The 21198-nt window shown below is 38.5% G+C and overlaps 2 protein-coding genes across 4 annotated transcripts; both read right to left on the bottom strand.

Annotated features, from left to right (window-relative positions):
* Nucleotides 1–4622: 4622 nt before the first annotated feature.
* Nucleotides 4623–15878, bottom strand: adnpb (activity-dependent neuroprotector homeobox b). 3 transcript variants are annotated; one of them, XM_079848693.1, is made up of 5 exons: nucleotides 14899–15878; nucleotides 13317–13672; nucleotides 11594–11709; nucleotides 8999–9091; nucleotides 4623–8890 (listed from the first exon to the last, which is right to left on the bottom strand). In XM_079848693.1, the coding sequence occupies exons 2-5, from the start codon at nucleotides 13324–13326 to the stop codon at nucleotides 6077–6079; spliced, it is 3033 nt and encodes a 1010-aa protein (XP_079704819.1). In that variant the 5' UTR covers nucleotides 13327–13672; nucleotides 14899–15878; the 3' UTR covers nucleotides 4623–6076. The 3 variants fall into 3 exon arrangements, with proteins under 3 accessions (XP_079704819.1, XP_079704820.1, XP_079704821.1); XM_079848694.1 differs by lacking the exon at nucleotides 13317–13672 and having other exon boundaries at nucleotides 14899–15877; XM_079848695.1 differs by lacking the exons at nucleotides 13317–13672; nucleotides 14899–15878 and adding an exon at nucleotides 14784–14848.
* A 2119-nt stretch (nucleotides 15879–17997) lies between these two features.
* On the bottom strand, nucleotides 17998–21101 carry dpm1 (dolichyl-phosphate mannosyltransferase subunit 1, catalytic). Its single transcript, XM_079848692.1, has 9 exons — nucleotides 20921–21101; nucleotides 20640–20739; nucleotides 20521–20554; nucleotides 20370–20446; nucleotides 19495–19520; nucleotides 19274–19369; nucleotides 18995–19063; nucleotides 18785–18899; nucleotides 17998–18364 (listed from the first exon to the last, which is right to left on the bottom strand). The coding sequence occupies exons 1-9, from the start codon at nucleotides 21049–21051 to the stop codon at nucleotides 18260–18262; spliced, it is 753 nt and encodes a 250-aa protein (XP_079704818.1). The 5' UTR covers nucleotides 21052–21101; the 3' UTR covers nucleotides 17998–18259.
* Nucleotides 21102–21198: the final 97 nt, after the last annotated feature.

Genomic DNA, 21198 nt, shown 5'->3' with positions numbered 1-21198 from the left:
GCAGACCGTCTTGGCAATGTCTACATGCCTAAATGCAACTTTTTAAATGCATTTTAGCAAGGCAGGTAAAAATCTGAACAGTCCCATCAGTATCAGTACTGGTATCAGTGATACAGCCCTTCATTCATAGTAAAAATATGCAATTAGCCTATATATACTGTCTTTAAGTTGTTTCTACATTATTTTGGAGATTCAATGTGGAAGTATTGCAACATAAAATATATTAAAAACTTTAATGTAATAATATATTTAAATGTGAACATACTAAAACTATACTAACATATATTCAGACAAGTACTGTATAACTGTATAAAAACATTGATTTTAATCAAAAGCTGGTAATTTGGTGATTTTGTTTTGTTTGATTATGAAGCAAAACATATTTGCTTCATAATGGTTTTATTGTGACAACATGCCACATAATAGGTCACTGTGGGGTAAATTATTTTAAAATATGTCTATCTACTTGACATTTAATATGCTACTTTTTTAATGAATCCATCATATTGATTCCAGAGGCCTGGATTTTGAAGGTCTTGTTGAATTCTGTAGTCACTGTCAAGTGTTATTATATAGGCTACTATTATGAATTATATTGTTTGTATGTTTTCAATTTAATTTTAGTTTGAGTTTTTGTAATTTTTTTTTTTTTTTTTCTATTTATTTCATTATTTATTTTCCAGTTTGCCATGGCAACATTTCATATGAATTATATGATTTTTAAAATAGTTTTAGTTTAATTTTTGTTTTGTTTAAAGGTGACATATTATGCTAGCCTGGCAAGCTAGACCTACATCAAGATGTTAGGTCTGGCCACTCACCATAGACACGGCTCAATCCGAGGGGCGGGATAAACGGCTGTCTTTCAAATTCCCTCGGCACGCAATAGGACAGCGCTTCAACCAACCAGAGCGTTTTCCCAACAGCGGAGCGCACGTCTGTATTTACATCCTGTTTTCGGTCGAAGTCCACAGTAGTCGATTGTCAAGTTCACGCGCATAAGTTTAGTAGCCTACCTATGATCACGCACGTGAACTCGACAATCGACTACTTTGGACTTCGACCGAAAACAGGATGTAAATACAGGTATGTGCGCTGGCTGAATTAACATCACTTTTATTAATATCTTTCACATCTACTGCAGTCAGATTCACCGCGTTCACTCTGAAGGAATCACTCAACATGGCTGGGTACTTGTAATGACAAATTAAGGATGTTAAGAGGCTAAAAGCAAGTTTAAAACTTGCCCCATTGAAGTCAACAGGGTGCAAATTTTAAAAAGAGGATAACACGGTGTAGGCAACACCGATTTTTGTCGTTGTTCTCTATACTGACAGCACTCCAAATGTACAAAAAAATTAGCTCAATGTTAAAATTGACCGGAGTTCTCCTTTAAACTATGTTATTCCCTTAACTAAGATGAGTTGATACATGCCTCTCTACGTCTCAGTGCGTGCACTCAATCGCTCTGGCGCGCGGCGACACTTTGATAGCACTTAGCTTAGCCCAGTTCATTCATTAGGGACCAAACAGAGATGAAGTTAGAAGCGACCAAACACCTCCACGTTTTCTCTATTTAAATACAGTTACACGAGTAGTTACACGACCAAGTATGGTGACACATAATAAGCAGTAAAAAGTCACGTTGGTTCTAATGACAGAAGTGAGAGGGAGAGGATTTTTCAGGCGTAACTTTTTACTGCGCAGAGTCAAAGTGCTCCCAAGTGCTATTCCGCCATACATTTTAGTTATCCTTTTTACCCGCTTAGAAAAGCGCCACGTTTTATTTTGTGTCACCATACTTGGTCATGTAACTACTCGTGTAATTGTATTTAAATAGGGAAAACGTGGAGGTGTTTGGTCGCTTCTAACTTCATCTCTGTTTGGTCCCTATTGAATGAACTGGGCTAAGCTAAGTGCTATCAAAGTGTCGCCGCGCGCCAGAGCGATTGAGTGCACGCACTGAGACGAGAGAGATATGTATCAACTCGTCTTAGTTAAGGGAACAACATAGTTTAATATGAAAAAACGGTGGAGTGTTCCTTTAAATGAACAACCACAACACTGGTCACTTGTGTTCATATTCCTGTTAATATAAATTCATGACCATATACGTTGACATAACAGAATCCGCTTGTTAAGTCGTGATGTAAGGAAGAATGTTTCTGGATCCAAGCCTCGATACTCGTTTCACTTGAGAATACGATCTCAAGAGCTGTTTATGAACTCAGTTTATTTATTACACATAAGCTATTAAACAATTAAGCTATTAAACACATAAGCTATTAAAAAACTTATGGTGTACACTACAGTCCAAGTGTTCATACACCAATATTTTAACAATTCATAAAAGATGAATCACTGTTCGCCCATCTGAGATACTAGTATGGAGATAAAGGTTAGGATCAGGATTTTTCGGTAGCATTACATCACATTGTAAGTGTATATTAGCACCTTTTTTTTGCTCGCTTTTGGGATATAGCGTTTGGATCCAGAAGCGGTGGCGTATGATGTCAGACAACAAAAGGAAAGCTCAAAAGAAACATCAGATTTCAAGCATGTGCAGCAGTGTTTCAGTACTGAAAGTCAGGACCTCTCCACCAGAAGTGGCAGAGCTCCTCTGTAACTGTAGGAGGCACTATAGAGTTTCCCCACAGACTTTCTCATGATCTTCTCTAGTCAGACTCGTGTTCCCCTCCCCCATTTTGATCCTGCTCTGTGGACATGCACAGGCCTCCATCTGCCAGCCTGATAGGTCTCTTTTCAGTCTCTCTCCACCAGTCCCCAACCCTTCCACACCCACTAACTGGAGCACATGCTGCTCTCTTTCCCTCATACTTGCATAGCAGAAAAAGGTAATTATTTGAGAGTGACAGTGCACAGTCATAGCATCTCTACATTTTGAACCCCCTACAATATATTATATTATTTTAATAGTCATGAGTTGTTTGACCTCCAGGTCAGTCAGTACAATCCATGACATACAGACTGCAATTGTGAAGATCTTGACAAAAAAAAAATGAAATAAATGTTGTGATGTTATTTCCATCAAGAGGTGCATCAATGGTCCAGATTTTGTATTGACAATGCAAGAGTCAAGCACTCTGCAAAGTCTACTCCAGCACATCCCAAAGACTTTAAATGAATTTAAGGTCTGGACTCAGTAAGCAAATCCATGTGTGAAAATGATTTTTTAATGCTCCCTCTCAACCACTCTTTCACAATCTGAGCCTGATGAATCTTGGCTTTGTCATCCTGGAATATGGCCGTGATGTGTCTTCCTACATGGTTGTTTAAGAAATGAAAAGCTACACACTCCATCAATTAGGGTTACAAGAACTGTTGCCAAACATATAACATGCTAGAAACAAAATAATCACTGCAATAATGATCCAATCATTGACTCACTGAATCAACATTTAGTTGCAATCTAATAAATAAAAAAAATAAAAATTAGTGCATATAAACATACCTAGTGAGTTGAGGACAGTCTTGAGGCATCTTGTGTGTGTAAAGTAAAAGCCTCTCTGTTTTTCAACCTGTCCCCTCTTTCCACTTGTCATTAAAGAGATGGTTCGGAGTAATTTCAACCTAGGGTCCTTTGAACCATGACCTCGAGCCCGTCGAACATTATTAAAGTTAGAGCTTATTTAGAGATATCAGCCGAATGGCTTAGAGCAGGCGCTAATGGATCCAAGGTTGTATCTCGTAAATTACCCCACTAATAATGCCCAGAATGGTACCAAACTTCTACAGTAGTACAAATAGGTTCAGTACTCATAAAACGAAGCATTGGAAAGTTTGTTAGTACATCAGGAGTTAATTTAAATAACACTTGCCTGATGGCTTATGCTACCGCTAACCCAGACGTTGAGGTCACTTACGTGATTTGGGAAAAGCCTGTAAAAGTCCTTTGCAAAACTCACAAGTGTAAGGGAAAAGTGGAAAACTTTTCTGAAGTGTTGACAACTTAGTGTTAACTAATAATTGTTGCAAACTGGTACTACCAACAAAATATTTGTGCATTCCTGGAACTGGACGTCGGTAGACTACATCCTTATGCATCGCTTTCTGCCAGGACTTTTATGGGCTTTTCCCAAATCACAGAAGTGACCTCGACGTCCGGGTTAGCGGTAGCATAAGCCATCAGGCAAATGTTATTTAAATAAACTCCTGATGTACTTACAAACATTCCAATGCCTCGTTTTATGAGTACAGAACCTATTTGTACTACTGTAGAAGTTTGGTACCATTCTGGGCATTATTACAACCTTGGATCCATAAGCACCTGCACTAAGCCATTCGGCTGATATCTCTAAATAAGCTTTAATAATGTTCGACCAAGGGAAAAAAATCTTCGGGGTGGGGGTGGGGGTGTGTGTGTGTGTGTTTGGTTCGAGGTCATGGTGCAAAGGACCCTAGGTTGAAATTACTCTGAACCATCCCTTTAAAAGACCCTTTTTAGCAAACCAGTATATATCCTACTTAGAAATGCTATATTACAGTGATAAAATAGGTTGCGAACGATATTTTATGTTGACTTATGAAGACGTGTTAAGCAAAAGTTATTCTTAGATAAGTGAACACATGCAACCTATGCTGTTTTTTTTTTTTTTATGTAATTAAATCTCCATTACTGTATTTTTAGTCCATAAAGTCTCAAGTTCTAATAACTAAAATATGCAACTCCCTTACAAACTCTGTGCCCAAGCAAATGAAGAAAAGCGAGATCAGAGAATTGGGTTATGAAGTGTTATGGGTTGAGGTTAAGAACAGTGTTACTCAAATTATCAGGCCAACCTACACAACTTTTTAGAGAGAATATTGAATATTATACATCATACTTTCCTTTAGTTAAAATGCAACCCTGAAATGTGTAGTTTGCAGCAGTCCAAACCAGCAAAACAGAAGGTCAAAGGGAAGTAGAAAAGAAAAAGATGATAGAGACTGACCAGGGTTAGAAGCATTGTGAGATGGACAATACAGCACTTTATTGTTCAGAAATGCTTGCAGTGACAAAGAAAAATAGAATTAAGGGGATAAACAAAAGAAAAACAACATAAACTGAAGGTTACAAATTTTAAACATACAGAAAGTTAGACTGAACAGAGATGCTCATTCTGGACCCCAGGTCACAACAGAGTCCAGCTGGAGGAAATTAAAAAAGATAAGTGTAACTGCTATAAAAAGAAAAATATAGCAGTCAGCGGAGGCTGAACCAAACACAGGCTAGTCTACTTAGCACAATGCTACAGTGGTCAATTTAAATGCCAAATACTCTTACGTTAGGGCAGATGTGGATATATGGAAAGCTGCTCTGGAAGCAAAACACAAGTTACAGGATGGTGAATATATTTATAAAAAATTATGCTTCAATTATAAACAGGCAAAACAAAAGCAAGGGATTAGGTTCTTTTATTTTGCATTATTTATACTTGGAGATTTTTTTTTTTAACAAAATGCTATACTTTTGTTAATAAAAGTAAACGGGAAAACAGCCACCGAAGCCACATCCATTGTCTATGTGAACCAATGTAGAGCATATAAACGTTAAGTGTGAGCACAAAAAGTATAGCAAATCTTTTTTTTTAATCATTGAGTACACCTACACATCTCCTTAGACATATCTAAAAGACTGTACAAATATACACTACCAATGCTATAGGATAACATAAAATGTAATAATACCTGTTGGTTCTAATAATCACTCCTTTAGCCACAATAGCGGCTGAATGAACATGAACAAGTATGGTTATGTTTCTGGGTGTTAATGAAACAAACTGAAGGCAAATCATGTATTGTTTGGTGAATGTTGAGTGTTTTCTTTGCCTATCCTGAGGAGGTCAACCCCAGCTTCCCAATCAAACAATTTGCATTCATCTTCATTCTTCAAACTGTAAAACATGACTTTTTTTGCCTTTCACAAATGGCTTTAGGTGTTGAGGGAAAAGCAGATCCTTATAGCTACCATCTGTAAGGTAACCAAGGTCCAGATTCAGAAGTTCAATGAGGCAGCATTGTTGGTGTACATCAAAGTACAGCAAAAGTATACATGTGCATTAACCCTGTCCAGAAATCAGACCTGTTGCTTGGTTAATTGCGTCTCTGATTGTTCAAGCTTGTTTGTGATACCTGACTGACATTCGGCCTTTCGTTGCCTTGTTTCATTTAAAAAGTCTTTCGACCCATAGCCGTTTTCGCTGTGGGCATCCTCCTGGATGTCAGAGTCACTGCCATCCCCTTTATCATTTGCCTCTGGTTCCTCACTAAGCGACTGTGCATTTAGACTAGCATTTTGCGCATTCACCTCATTATCGCTGTCCGAGTCGACAGCAATTGGTTCAGAATTGGCAAGTGCTCCAGGTTTTAAGGTGCTCTTCATTGAATCATTGCAGTTGCTCCCTATGATGGCCTTTTGACCATTTGAGTAAAGTGAGGCTTTGGCAGAACCCCTTGTTAGCGTCCCATGCTTCTGCTGCAGGTCACCATTGGTTGTAGCTCTTTGCCGAAAGCGAATGGCATTTGCAGATCGGCCTATCCGATACTTAGTAGTTCGTCTTTTATGGTCATGTTTATGGTTCTCGAAATAGCATTTTGAGTCAAAGTTAATGGGCTGATGCAAATCTACAATGTCTTGCATTTTAAATCCCAGCAGGACCCGAGTGTTTAACGTTTCACAATTCAGCATGCATCTCCTCCTTCGATTTGAGAAGTGACTCGCAATGTCAGATTTCCAAAGCCAGAGACTTGACGCAAGCTTCTCCACCTCTTGGCGAGTGGGGTAAGGCTGCCTGTTGAAGTACTGAGTGAGAAAAGCTTTTCGTGTCTCGTAGGACTCATTCTCGTAACCCTTCGGGTCCAAGGCAAAGACTACAGGGTCGTCTTGTTTGTCAGTTGAAAGTGGTGGGCTATGACCAGTTTGGTCATCGGTTCCGGATTTTCTTCTCTTTGGCTCAGTTTGGTCTAAATTTGCTAAACCTGCCCGTTTAAGACCAGCCCCCTGGGCCTGTGCAACTCTCGCAGAAGGAGCAGGCCGGCCGTTCTGAGTTTTGCTGACACCCCGGCAGTGCACTAGATGCAAAGTGATAGTGGAAGCAGTCATGTTACTAGTGTAGACGCCAAGGCAATGGATACACTTGTAAGTCAACTTCTTCTCCACAGGATGAACCGTTTGTATAACTTGATGGCGGTCACGCAAGTGGTGAGCTAGAGAATCTGAGATGGGCCCCTTAAGAATCGAGAAGCAAAGAGGACAAAGTGTTTTGCCTACATCCTTCTTATAAGGTACAGCCGCTTGAGGTGTAGCCTTAGCTGGTATGGCGTCTGAGGCATCTGAGGGTATCTTTGGGACTTGTGTGGTAACCTGTTTGTTCCCCTGCAATGATGGTGGTAATGCGTTGTTTTGGGCATGGAATGCCACAGATTCTTCTGGGGCATCCCGCATGTTATATGTGGTGACGATCAGCTGGACATTCTTGGGATTTCCCTGCTGAAGCGTGAGGTCAAAAGTAAGTGGGGAGTCTGTCCGTGGCCCGACGGATTCGTTGGGATGTACCCCTCGCATGTGCGTCACCATTTTTTCCACATCATTGAATGTGGCCCTGCAGTGCGGGCAAGATAAGCCATGTATCAACATGTGGTTAAGAAGCGTGTCGCTGGGTAAGTAACGGTTGCAGTATAAGCATTTACTGGTGAAGTTGTGAATTTTCATGATGTAGTTGGCCACCGCCGGTACCTTTTCTGCTTTGTGCTCCTTTTCAAAATGAGAACTATACACGTTTTCTGGAAAGAGCTCATTGCAGATGGTGCAGATCTTCCATTTCTGAGTGTAAGATGTGCCGATGACAGAGTTGCCCTTCTTGGACGTAACAGATGACACCGTAGTAGCTGCTGCCTGAACTCGAGAGTTCAGCTGAGGGATCTTTAGTATGGAAGTGGATGCAGATGCAGAAACCGAACTGCGGAGACTAGCAGAAAGCTGTGGTTTGCTTGATTGAGACTGCTGTGGGATTGAGAGCTGAACCTGTTGTCCTCCGATGGTCAAGGATTGTGTAGTCCCTGGCTTCAGACCAAATGCCCCCTGTTTCAGGTGAACACCTGACAGGAGACCACTTGAGTTCAAACTTCCTTTAGGAATGACAATTCGGCTCAGCTGCTGAGTGGATAAAGGCCGTACCCCAGTCACTACTGTACCCTTTGGCATTACACCAATGAGGCCCTTATCACCCTGAGCTTTAGGGGACACCATAATCACAGGCTTCGCCCGAGGTACCACTACATTGGTGTGTCCAATCATGGCAGTAACTTGATAACCAATGCGCTCATGGTCCTCAATGACATGCTGCACGAGGGCTTCATAGGTACGGGGTACAAAGAGGCACCGTTTGCAGTGGATGGCTGTGCTCGTACTGTTGGCACCACCAGAATCAGCATTACTCCCTGTACCAGAGCCTGCTGTTGTCCCATTGGGTGGTGTTATCTTCTCACCAGGCCTCACCAAGTACGGTGCCGCTACGTGTTGAAAATGTTCCCGGTAGATATGCCTTCGCACCACATTATATAGTGGGTCTCTGTAAGTGCATTTCTTGCAGTAGTACACTGCTTGCTCTATATTATCACGTGTCTTATCCAGTCGAGCACCATCTTTCAAACCAACCCCTGCTCCCTGAGGTCCTCCAACATTCTGGCGCACCACATTGGGCATATGAAACAGTCTAATGTGTGTCTCCAAAGTCTTTTTGTTCCCATTGTAAGTGCAATAGGGGCAGTTCAGGAGAATGCGGTTTTCAAAGTCCTCACTGTGCACATTACGAAAGTGACTCTTGTAGGCAGAGAAAAACTTGGAGGAGAATGTACATCCTGAACAACAGAAAGGCTTTGAGCGGTAGTCCTAAGAAGACAGAAGACAAAAGGGTAAGGAAAAATTTAGATGTGCTCAAAAACAAACTGACAAAATATTATTTTCCTTTCTTTAAGTAACACTTAAGATACTACTCACTTGTGATTTGGTCATTGAAGGATCCCACATACACACATCGTCCCATGCAGTGTTTTTAATGTAGAACTCATTGGGAACAAAGTCCTTATAGTCCTGTATGGGAAAAATAAAAATAAAGAGTGAAAAAGACTTTATATGGTTGTCTCAATACAATAAAGATTGAGACCATATCAAGTATTTTAGAAGAATTGTATCATATAATTTTGTACATGTACTTCAGTGCAAAAGAGAGAAAGGTGTAGAAACAATAAAAATACTGAGAAAAAAACAGACACTGCAAATCAAGTACAGTGAGTAGTGTTAGAACCGGTTCACATGTAGGACTGGGTGATAAAGCTAAACAATTATTTTAGAATTGATGTCTTGATTAAAAGAGGAAGCATTCGCAAATAGCCAAAAAGAATAAGGAATTATCAAACTGCATTCCTGACAATGTTGCTTAATTTTTATCAGCAAAAAAACTTTAAATAAATCATAAATATTCAATATACTGTACGGCCTTTATGATGTTTTGTCTACATAATATTGGAAAAGATGGAAATCGAATATTCAAGCTGTTTATTCATTTTTCTACCTCAGAACGAAAAACCAAGCTGAATTCTTGTTTTTTTGAAAAAACTTCTCATTTTTCTACTTTCAACATTAAAAAACAAAACAAAAAACGAATAATACATGGATTCTAAGAGTGAAAGTAACAGAAGCTCATACAATGCATTTTAGCAGGCTCAATTAAGCATGAAAATAACTGAAGGAAATATTTATTTGATGAACAAATTAAGCCAACTAATATGATTTATATTATTTTGGTTTCTCTACCAATATATTTAAAAATTACAAATTTAAAAATTACAGGTACATCTCTAATAACAATATAATATGTAACGATAAAGTATACCGTGGCTTCATAAATTAATTAAAAACATAAAAAAGCAAAACACACCTGATGCATATTCCTTGTTCTTCATTTTCTAGAAGTAGAGTTTAAGAACCTTGCTCTATTTTTGTGTAATTTATTAAGAGAAAGTACACCGCAATCTTACTCTGACGAAAGGGACTTGAACACACCTGCTAGTCAAATTAACCAGACTTTGGGGGTCAAACGTGCTCGAGCACAGCTCAGATCGCCTAGTGTGAGTACACCCTTGATCGGTAGTCACTAAATTTGGCCGATCTCACAAAACAATCGCAATTTAAAAACTGTACAAAGTCGCCACCCACGCACATGTAACAGTATTACAGATAACAAACCATCTGCTTTTTAACTTCGCCAAACATTCATAAACTATAGTAAAACCACACATTGTTATTTAGAGCAGGTTATCTTGATTCAAATGAGCCCATATACATCATGACATGTTGTGGAGATCTTAAGAAAATCCTCACATAGTGATATCATGTTTTCCAACATCATTTGAAAGTTAGCCTAGATCTTGGGTATGACTAGGGACGATGTGTATTTGGACACTGTTTTATAGCTGGAGCACACTCGGATTGATCGATCAGATTGACAGGTCTTGATTTACCATGCGCCATAGAACAGGAGCGCACAGCTGAAACAGTGCAAGAAGATCACTCATCAACCAGGATCTTATTACTTGTTCTGTTTTTTTTTTTTAATTCTTGGTACTTATTCTATGTAATTATAAATATTTTTATGCTTTATTGTGGCATTGACACATACAGTAGTTCATATGTTCAGTAAAATACTCAGATCACTTGTTTGGAGACTAGAGGTTTTTAAACTTTTGATAAAAAGGCTATCTTGGTTCTAAATGCCATAACTTTTGATTGCTTTAACATATCAACACAAAATTTGACCCACATGCAGTTGACATGATTGTGAACAAGTCCAAAACTAATTCTATGACTTGTCATACTTTCTAATAGTCATCATGTCAAGCATGAATAATAACATCAATAAATTGCATGGCTTTTTCAGGGGTTTTCTCAGTGTTGTAACATAAGAACCTCCAAACATGATCAAAATCTATTTTCTTCAAAATTTGAAAGGTTTTCTATCAAATGAGACCATGTACTTGACGATACCTAAATATCACTTACTTGGCACCACTGCAAAATTTTCTATGTATTGTAATCATTATGTTCACAACTTGCAATAATTACTTTAACAAGCTCATTGTTTCTTCCTTAAATTAATAATGATGTTACCTAACTGCATAATTTGTATGATCTTAGACCTATACATTTCCAAAATATGGACATTACTTGGACACAGTGACCTCTGATAACAGATCACTCTAAATTGTAATGTAGAAACAATATGCTTTGAAACAATATGTATTATGAAAAACAATATACAAATAAATGTGAACTGAACTGAATTGAACTTTTATAAAGTTTGAATAATCGGGATTGGCCGATCATGATGACAAGAAATCGGTAGTCGTTATCAGCTGCAAAAATCCTGATCGGAGCATCCCTAGTAAAAAAATAGTACCACTGTGACACAGAATGTAAAATGGAAACACTAAATTTGTGTTGTCTTAAGGTGAATCATATGGTCCATGATAGTGAGTATGTAGTACTTCCTTGCCTATGTAGACATTTAACAAGTCAAACATCAAATTTACTTACATCAATGTGCTCCCTGCAAAAGTCCAAGCCAATGTCACCCAGCACTTTTTTCACATTTTTCCTAGCTCTCCGTAGACTGCTGAGGTTGTTCACTGGGAGTTGAAACATTCTGTCACCTGAAATAAATCACATTATTACCATCACAAATGAGTACACATTTTGTATTGTTTGAATGATTTCAGAGAACAATAAAAAAAATTAAATCATTGATTGGTTATATCAATTATGTCAATATCTCACTGTGACACTATCAATCTGACCATCAATACTGTACCCTAATCCAGACCATAAACACAAGCTTCATGTCAGAGAAATGGTCAAAAGGAGAGAAAAAGGTCTAAAGCACAACAAATGAGTCAGTTTCTTTCTCTAAGTCCTCATCACAGCCTGGGGAAATGACCTTGCTTATCACAAAACGCAAAAAGCTAACTTACTTTTGACACTATACAATATCGCTTATTGTACAACAGTGTTTTCCAACTTTTAATGTCTTATGACTTCACTGACACCACCACCAACAAATTTAAACATGAATGACATTCAGATGAGACATTTCACCATTGGAAACTAATTTGCAGCAAGATACAATAGAGAGAAAATACAAGGGCTGCCCCCTAATAGCATATCATAGCAGATAGCCCAGAGTTTCTACCCTCTAATTGGGATGCTACTTTTAAAAGATGGACTGAGAAGGGCCTTATCATGATTGATCAGCTTTTTGCTGCTCAAAAAACATTTCTTATTTTTATCAATGTTGAAAAAAGTTGTGCTACTTAATATTTTTGTGGAAACCATGACACTTTATTTTTCAGGAATGTTTGATGAATAAAAAGGTCAAAAGTACAGCATTTATTTTATATAGATTTTTTTTTTTTATATATTAAAAATGTCTTAACTCTCACTTTTGATGCATCTTTACTCCCACAATTGAATGCATCTTTGCTGAATAAAAGCATTAATTTCTTTCAAAAAATTCTTTTTTTTAAAAAAATGTTTTTTTAAATCTTACTGACCCAAAACTTTTGAATGGTATATACAATGTAAAAAAATATTTTTGTGATTTATCACAACATTTTTTCTTTTGTCAAATCAACTTCGATAATTTATGTGGTTCAGATAACACAATATTTTGAGTTTCTGCTGATCAAACCAATCTCCTACATTGTATTAACTCATTTTTTGAATTTCAATGAACTTCAAATTAAGGCAACCAGGTTACTTACTTTTTTTAAAAAGTTAAACCAAAAAAAAAAACAACCTAAAATAAAATCACACACACTATCGCAACGTTTCGGTCTCATAACCTTCATCAGGCACTTACCAACTTAAATGATTTACCTTATTTTAAGTTAAGCCAACAATATTTTTTTACAGAGTACATATTTTACATATGTATAATATCTGTTTTACATGTAGTAATAACAAAGCAAAATTGAAATGAAACATGAAGTATGTAAAAGTGCTTCAGTACATGATGTCTATGTACTCCTGGTTGGGATGGCACTGTTTCAAAATATGATGGCACAACTGAAAAACACAAACACATCCAACAAATCTGTGGCCAACATTCTACAGCATTAGCACTGCAGATCTGCGCTCTACCAAATATATCGTAAATGAATAAATAAACATGCACAACCGCAACGCTAAATAACTGCCCACTGCAGCCTTCAGAAGTGAGGTCAAAGATCAACTAAGGTCAAAGGTCATGAACCTATCTGACCTGTCTTCATGGAAAACCTGCATCAGCTGTTGGCCTCACTGATGACAAGCATCACACAGTACACCCTGCTTGAACAAAGAGCAGCAGTTTCACTTCGGCACTGAATGGGGGCTCTCTTTGGTTAGGCGTTTCTCATCTCCTCGCTGACTTTCTCCCATCCTTTGTAGATGGCGCTAGAGAACAGCTCTTCCTCCATGTTATATAAGCCTCTCCCTGTTCTGCCTGCCCTTTTTCCACTCCCTTTTTCGTGCAGGCTTCTGCATTACAACCCTGGAATGGCGCCTCCTGTTGAGGCAACAGCAGAGGCCAGTGCATGGGAAGCCATTTCTGCAGTGTGGAGGTTATTTGATGATCCCCTAGAATACAGATGACTTGGTGTATATATATACATATACACAGCAAAACTCAACTTATAAAACTGAAAATTAAAATATATGTTATCTGTCACGTTGTAATTCTCTTATGGTCGTCCATATCCAAAAACATGAACCCTGTGTTAATGAGAAAAACATAATGCTGTCAAATACATTCAGCATCATCTGTTCATCAAAGGCCCAACACCACAGCTACAACTGCCAAAGTAAAACTGAATATATATATATATATATATATATATATATATATATATATATATAAAAATCCAAGCATTGCTATTTGCTAAATTACATCTATTCTACAACTACCAAGGATGGTAAATACTAATGTAAAGTCCACACTGACAATTCATAGACCAACCATCAACTGCATAGAGGAAAACCAAAAACACAAGTAAATGACAACACACTGACGAGGAGAACAACTGACCAATTAGAGTCCAATAACAGTCACACGTTGAACTGTTTGGCTTGTTGACATGTCAAACGCCATCAAATCCAGTAAGCGCCAACTTTGGTTCGTTATTTGTAAAACTGCGACAGTTCACCAATATATAATAATAATCATATTAAAATAATTTATTCACCCTCATGTTGTTCCAAAAACACGACTTTCTTTTCTTCTGTGAAACACAAAGGGAGCTGTCAGGCAGAATGACAGCCTCAGTCACCATTCAGTGCATCTTTTCCCATGCAATAAACCTGAACGGTGACTGTCCTTCTGATTAACATAACATATAATATTTCATTTAGTATATCAAAGGAATGGATTTAGAACAACATTGGGTCGAATAAACGATGACATAATTGGTTTTATTTTTTTGGTGAAGGTCCCTTTAAGAATTGATTCTGTGCAGCGCGAGCTATTCGTGATGAGTTAGCCTAACTGTCATAGCAAACGGATTTTTAATAGTGAAACTGGAGTGAGGGAGTCTGATTTAGGGTCTGTATAAATGATATAACCCCCGTTCAGCTACCAGACCCTCAGTTACAGATACAACGGTAAGAACATATAAAAACTTTATTTTTAATTCATGACCTGAGAGAACTGCTCAACAACTGTATGGTACAATCAATTAGCTACATTTTCCACCTGAGGGTCGGGTTTACTCCCTCCAGCTTTCCTCCGGGTCTTAGAAGCGAATTAGCCGGTCTCTTAGTTGATTCGGATTCTTTTTCCCAAAACACACAACAATGAGAGAGTTTACCTGGCCCGTGCTCCCCAAGCTGCAGCCCGTAATGTCACTTTCCCGCCTCCCGAGTCGAGCGCCTCGTCCTCCGCTTCACGGGCGGACACACCACGCCGAAAGAGGGAGCTCGACTCCTGTCACGGGCCGACCCAGAGCTGTCTTTTTGCCGGGAATGAGCTGCTGCAACTCATCTAGCACTGCCTGTGCTTATCTACGGTGGTCCTGGAAGAAGAAGGAACGTGAACCGCCGAGCGCGTGCTGCGTTTGCGATGATGCACAGTACACAAGACGCGCGAGAACGGTATAATTGACAGCAATTAACGTAATCCCCATCCACTTAAACAATACGACCCGGTCCAGTACCTATACTATCCAAAATGGCGTGTGAAAAAGGGCGGAAGTGACATGTGTGTTTGATTAGCATAAAAAAAGCATTGTGCCGACGGAGAGGCGTTGGGTGTGGGATCATGAGGTGAGAGGTGTCAAACGACCACCAATCCAATATTAACCCTCTACCTTAGCTTACCTGAAATGCACAAGTGTGTCTGTGCTTGCATATAGCCTTTTATTAAATGCTCCTGAAATTGGTGTAAACAGCCCCAGGGTGCAGTTACATGGAATGAACCCATAGGGGGCGCCATCGGCTGAAACTTGATTGGGTAGAGGTGTATGCGTCAATTCTGCATCTGGTATCTACCCCCGCAGAGAGTCGGATGTATACAGTGCCTCAGTACTCAGCCAGCATCGGAGCATCATGTGTTCGGGTGGTGGCGCTGTACCGCGCTCATGCGCAACTCACCGGGACTACTTCTGCATGTCAAGTGCTGGGGTTGCAGACTGTGAGCCATGGTGATTCCCCCACCCTCTGGGCCTTGAGCTCAAGAGTTATACCCCCGTGGTGGTGGCAGCAGAAAGCTCATCCAGAGCAATTCCTTACATTACACAAGTTTGGGGTGTCATTTGGGACTGAACACTCTAAACCCAGATGGGAGAAAATCATTATTTTTGGATAGGTCATATGATAGTGTTGACACTACACTAGATTGATGGCAATGTAGCCTATGGTTTTGACACTGACATTGACTCATGTGTGAAATTCAGTGCATAATACAGCCTTATTTTCCAGTTTGATTAGAAAGCCATAGTTAAAAGTATTGTACAAATATTATCCATCCAGATGATTATGTCCAAAAACATTGCATAAGCAAAATCATTTTGCAACATTAAATGTTTATTTTATGAAATGCATCTTTATAGCCACTCATAAAAGTACAACATTCATTCTGAAGGGTTTTCCCAGGCTGTTAAAAAAAAATCACTTAAACATATAAATGTTCCAAAAGGCTATTTTCAGAGCAATGCAATAGAAGCAGTATTTTGGGTTCACCAAATAACCTTTAGTGAATAGTTCTTAAATGAATCATTTTTTCTGTGAAGAACAATTTACAGGGCTTTTTACTAAGAGCACTGTAGCCCCTTACTGAAAATTTAGAGGCACACCTTTAATCAACCTGCAACATAATTATTCACATTTAAAGCTTTGAAGTGCTGGAAAAAGTTGTGTGAAGCACTTTAAAGTTCTTGAAAAGTGCTTGAATATCACACTCAAAAGGTTGCACGAACCCTGAAATGAATAATGTAAAAACACTATGGGTCCTATCATTCAACCAGCGCAACGCAGCGCCAGGCGCAACAAAGTGTTTTTCTAGTTTCAGCCTGACGCAGTTATCATTTTCACGTCCTGCGCCACATTGTTTAAATAGCAAATGCATTTGTGCGCCCATGGGTGTGCTGGTCTGAAAACGAGGTGTGTTCAGGCGCATTTTTGGCACGTTGCTATTTTGAGGCATCAGAAATAGACTGTGCCACTGACCAACTGAAACCTGGTCTAAAGTCAATGGCACAATATTTTTTTTGTTATTTAAAGAGCGCATTAGTAATAGGCGGGTCCACAACACGCGTACACTCTGCTTACTAAACACACAGGGACGCGCAGCAGCACACAAACATGCCAAATATTAAAAATAAAAGGATTACAATGTAAAATATTAATATTGTGTACATAAAGATATGGTGGAATCCAGCTTGTCCCATAGATGATCTGCTTGCGCACTTTAACCTTTAAAACTTTGCGCACGAGCAGATCCGTTTGCTCTCTGGAGAAGCGTTCAGTCTTTCCGCTTGTAAATTCGTCATGTAAATAGCGAATCCGCCATGGCGCGAGTGCAACTGGCTTTTAAATGAAATGAGAGATGAGACTCTGATTGGTTTATTGCACGTTACGCCCAAAACACACCCATTAAGAGAATAGAGACAACCCTTTTAAACCATGCGCCGAACATTATCCCCGTCGTTAAACTAGCAAAAGTGGATTCGGACACGCCATACAGTCTGTGCACTTGCGTCGTGCGCTTTAGACCATGTGCTTAGATCGTTAAAATAGGGTCCTATATTTGCCACAATACCATGGTTACAGTTACGGTCAGTGCATGTAATCAGTTACTGGTATTAGATTTTAAAATACTCATAATCAGACTACAGTTACTTTTTTATTGATTAAATGTTATTCTCACAGTGGCAGCAAATTATTAATTTATTGATTTTCCCTACTACTTTATCTTTACTTTCTAAAAAAAAAGCCTACTACTTATATAAGAAGGTTTTCCAGGTTTGTGGAACTTCACACACAGACCAGCCACTAGTCATGTGCCTGTTCTGAGCTCATGCTGCGTTTCCTATTACAGCTCCGAGCCGATAAACGGTCCGCACTGTGCAGCTCCAACGAGTAGCACAGTTTTGTTCCGCTTTCATTTGTTTCCCATTTGATGTTTCTCGTATGCAGAAACAGAAACGGCAGCTCTTTTATTAGTTGGGCAACGTGGTCGCAGTGGCAGTAAAAAAGGACGCAAGCACATGACTGGAGCCTTGTTTTAATAATCTAAAGAACCCTTTTCTACTATAAAGAAACTTTTGTGCAATGGAAAGGTTCCATGGATGTAAAAAAGTTATTTGTGGAAGAATGCCAATAAAGAACCTTTTTAAAGAGTATAGCCTAGAAAATGCAGCGTATATAAAATAAGCCTTAGCACGTCCGACTCCAGAAAAAAACCAGCTTCCTCAATTTGGTCCTTTTTATTAAAATTTAGTTTTTTTGAACATTTTAATTTACATTTCAAAATATAGTCAAATGATTAACCAAACTAAATGAAAAATGGAAGGTGGCAAATCCAAGCGATCCAAAAGCTACTGTAGCCTGATATGCGACATATAACTCATCAAAACGAGCTAATTATTAGGAAAGCATGAATTCTAGATTCACAACAGTGATCAGTGCTGATCATACATCACAACACTAAACACAACCAAATGAGGTCAAAGGTCATGTAGTGGCAAAAAGAGTGAGCAGTCCTTTCAGGAAGGAGACGATTTCATTTCCACCTAATTTGGACTCCCCATAAACACGATCCACAAATGAAATAGGAACCTGTGTAATAGACAGACAAGACCACTTTCAGAGACCCATAAAACAAAGCACTCTGATACTTTAAATTAGATAAAGTAATAGTTCACAGTAATAACAGTCTTATTGTTATGTAAATGCATTATCTCAAAACATTTAGGCCCGGTTTCACAGACAGGGCTTAGATTAAGCCAGGATTAAGCCTGAGTTTATTTAGGGCATTTGAGTAGCTTTTTAAACGTGCCTTAGAAAAAAAACATTGCTGGTGTGCTTCTTAAGACAAAACAATGGCACTGACATATTTTAAGATATTAAGTTGCTTTCAGTTAAAAAAGCTCAAACATGCATTTTAGTCTGGGACTAGGCTAGTCTGTGAAACCAGTTTTTTTTTTATTTAATAACAACAACATTATAGGAAATGCAGGATGAGAGATGTGTTCTGACCTCCCCAACTGTATAGCCCAGTTGTCTCGCTCGGACAATCATCTCCATCTGGAACACATAGCCTTTTGACACACACTGCTCTACTAGTTTTTCAAGAACCTCTTTCTTATAAAGCCTGAAACACATGATAGGAGGCAGTAATACAATCATGTCATATAAAAAACATGATGTTTAAAATAATAATAATAATAATAATTAACATGCACTTACCTAAAACTCCCTGTGAGATCAGATGCTCCTGGTCTGAGCAGCACTTGTGAGATAAAGTTTGCCCCACGACTAAAAATAAAATAATCACCACAACAAAACTAAGCAATCTAGTGCCATAAAATCCATTAAACATGACCATTGATGTGTGGCAGAATATGTGTATAAGTGGCAGTAATAAACTATATAGATAGAGTTTCAAAATGATGAGAAATTTCTAATATATTTGGCAATTATTACAAAATTGACTTCCTTAGTCAGCTGAAATTTCCAGCCAAATACCTGATGAGTTTCCGGCGCAGATCCCATCCATACACACCACCGTCTCCTCTGTACCTTGTGCCAGACACCAGGTCAAATCCACCCTCTTTCTGTTTTCTGATCGAAGAACAAATCCATGTAAGTGGCTGCTATACAAGTGTATGTGATAATGCTATTATAGCAAAACTACAATGCGCAGATAAAAAGGTATTTTAACAGCAGAACCATGAGGTAATACTTACTCAATGAACTGTGGGATAAACTTTGGCTGTGAGAAAGAAGAAAAAAAACACTCATTGTACATGAAGCTTTCACTCAGTGAAGCAGAAACAAATGATTTATTTAAATTTATGAAAATATGAGTAAACATGCTTGAAGCAATCCAAAAATTTTTGACAAATCAATTTTCAAGATATATATATATATATTTGTGACCCTGGATCACAAAACCAGTCTTATGTTGCACGGGTATATTTGTGGCAATAGCCAACAAAACATTGTATGGGTCAAAATTATAGATTTTTCTTTTATGCCAAAAATCATTAGGATATTAAGTGAAGATCACGTTCCATGAAGATATTTAGTCAATTTCCCACCTTAAATATATAAAACATTTATTTTTGTGAATGGATGCAGCATTATCGCCAATGGAAATGGACAACTTTAAAGGTGATTTTCTCAATATTTCGATTTTTCTGTACCCTCAGATTCCAGATTTTCAATAGTTGTATCTCGCCCAAATATTGTCCTATCCTAACAAACCATACATCAATGGAAAGATTATGTATTCAGCTTTCAGATTATGTATAAATCTCAATTTAAAAAAAATTACACATAAGACTGGTTTTGTGGTCCAGGGTCACATTTACGTATTATACAAATATTACTCACTATTGCTCAGGCTTGTAAGCATGTACTATATCCAAGATATTTCACCAATTAAGAGTATAACTAGAAAAATATTTAAGGCACTATAGAACTTTTCATGACATAATATTCCATGACTTTTCCAGACCTGGAAAACACAAATGTTTGCAAATATTTCCAGCTTTATTATGGCGGGAAAAATACCAGGATTTACTCTAGGAGGTACAAAACTGTATCGAGGAATGCTTACATGATGTGAGAGATCTGCATCCATGATGATAACGAAGTTTCCTGACGCATGTTTAATGCCGTGGATGTAAGCCGTTCCTGAAATGACATGAACTTAAGTCAGCTCTAAATGTAGCTCTAAAATAAGTATTAAGACATACGAGCCAATTTACCTAATCCCAGTTTTTGTGCTCGCGGTCTCAGGAGCTAAAACGAAGAGATATGCCATATTTTCATGATTTCTTTCGACATTCGACGAGCTGTCAATCATGTGGAGTGTATTACAACTCACAATCTTGTCAGCGCCGTATATCTTCTGCAGCTGCTCGGCGATCTGCAGTGTTCCGTCTGGACTACCATCATCTATGACTATAATCTCGTAGTTGAAGCCACTGCATTAAAACATGTTCATTTGAATAAGAATGCTCTTTTTAAAACAAATGGAATATCTTCTCTAATCAGGTGATAATGTTATTGTGTAATGTCAGTGACAGCTCATCAGTAGGACTTCTACAATCTGACAAGTGGTTGTTTTCCGGTTCTTGCTCATTACAACAATACAATTTATGTTACCTCTCGCCGAAGTACTTCACCAGCAACCACACAATCAATGGGAGGTTTTCTCGCTCGTTGTAGGTTGGCAGCAAAACAGAATATTTGTCAGACTGCTCCCCGGTCTTCGCATTGCCTCTCCGGTTCGCCATGTTGGCGTCTCCGACAAAATAAACACCGGATGTTTAACTGTCATCAAATACGCTGTCCGTGGAAATCCCTACCTCCATTCTTTGGTTCCGGAGCAAATAACGCAAATAGCTTGAGTGAAAAGCATCGAACAATGATCTTGTACAGTT

The sequence above is a fragment of the Squalius cephalus genome (assembly GCF_949319135.1).
Source record: "Squalius cephalus genome assembly, chromosome: 18".
Lineage (NCBI taxonomy): Eukaryota > Metazoa > Chordata > Actinopteri > Cypriniformes > Leuciscidae > Squalius > Squalius cephalus.
This window is presented reverse-complemented; position numbering and strand designations above follow the sequence as displayed.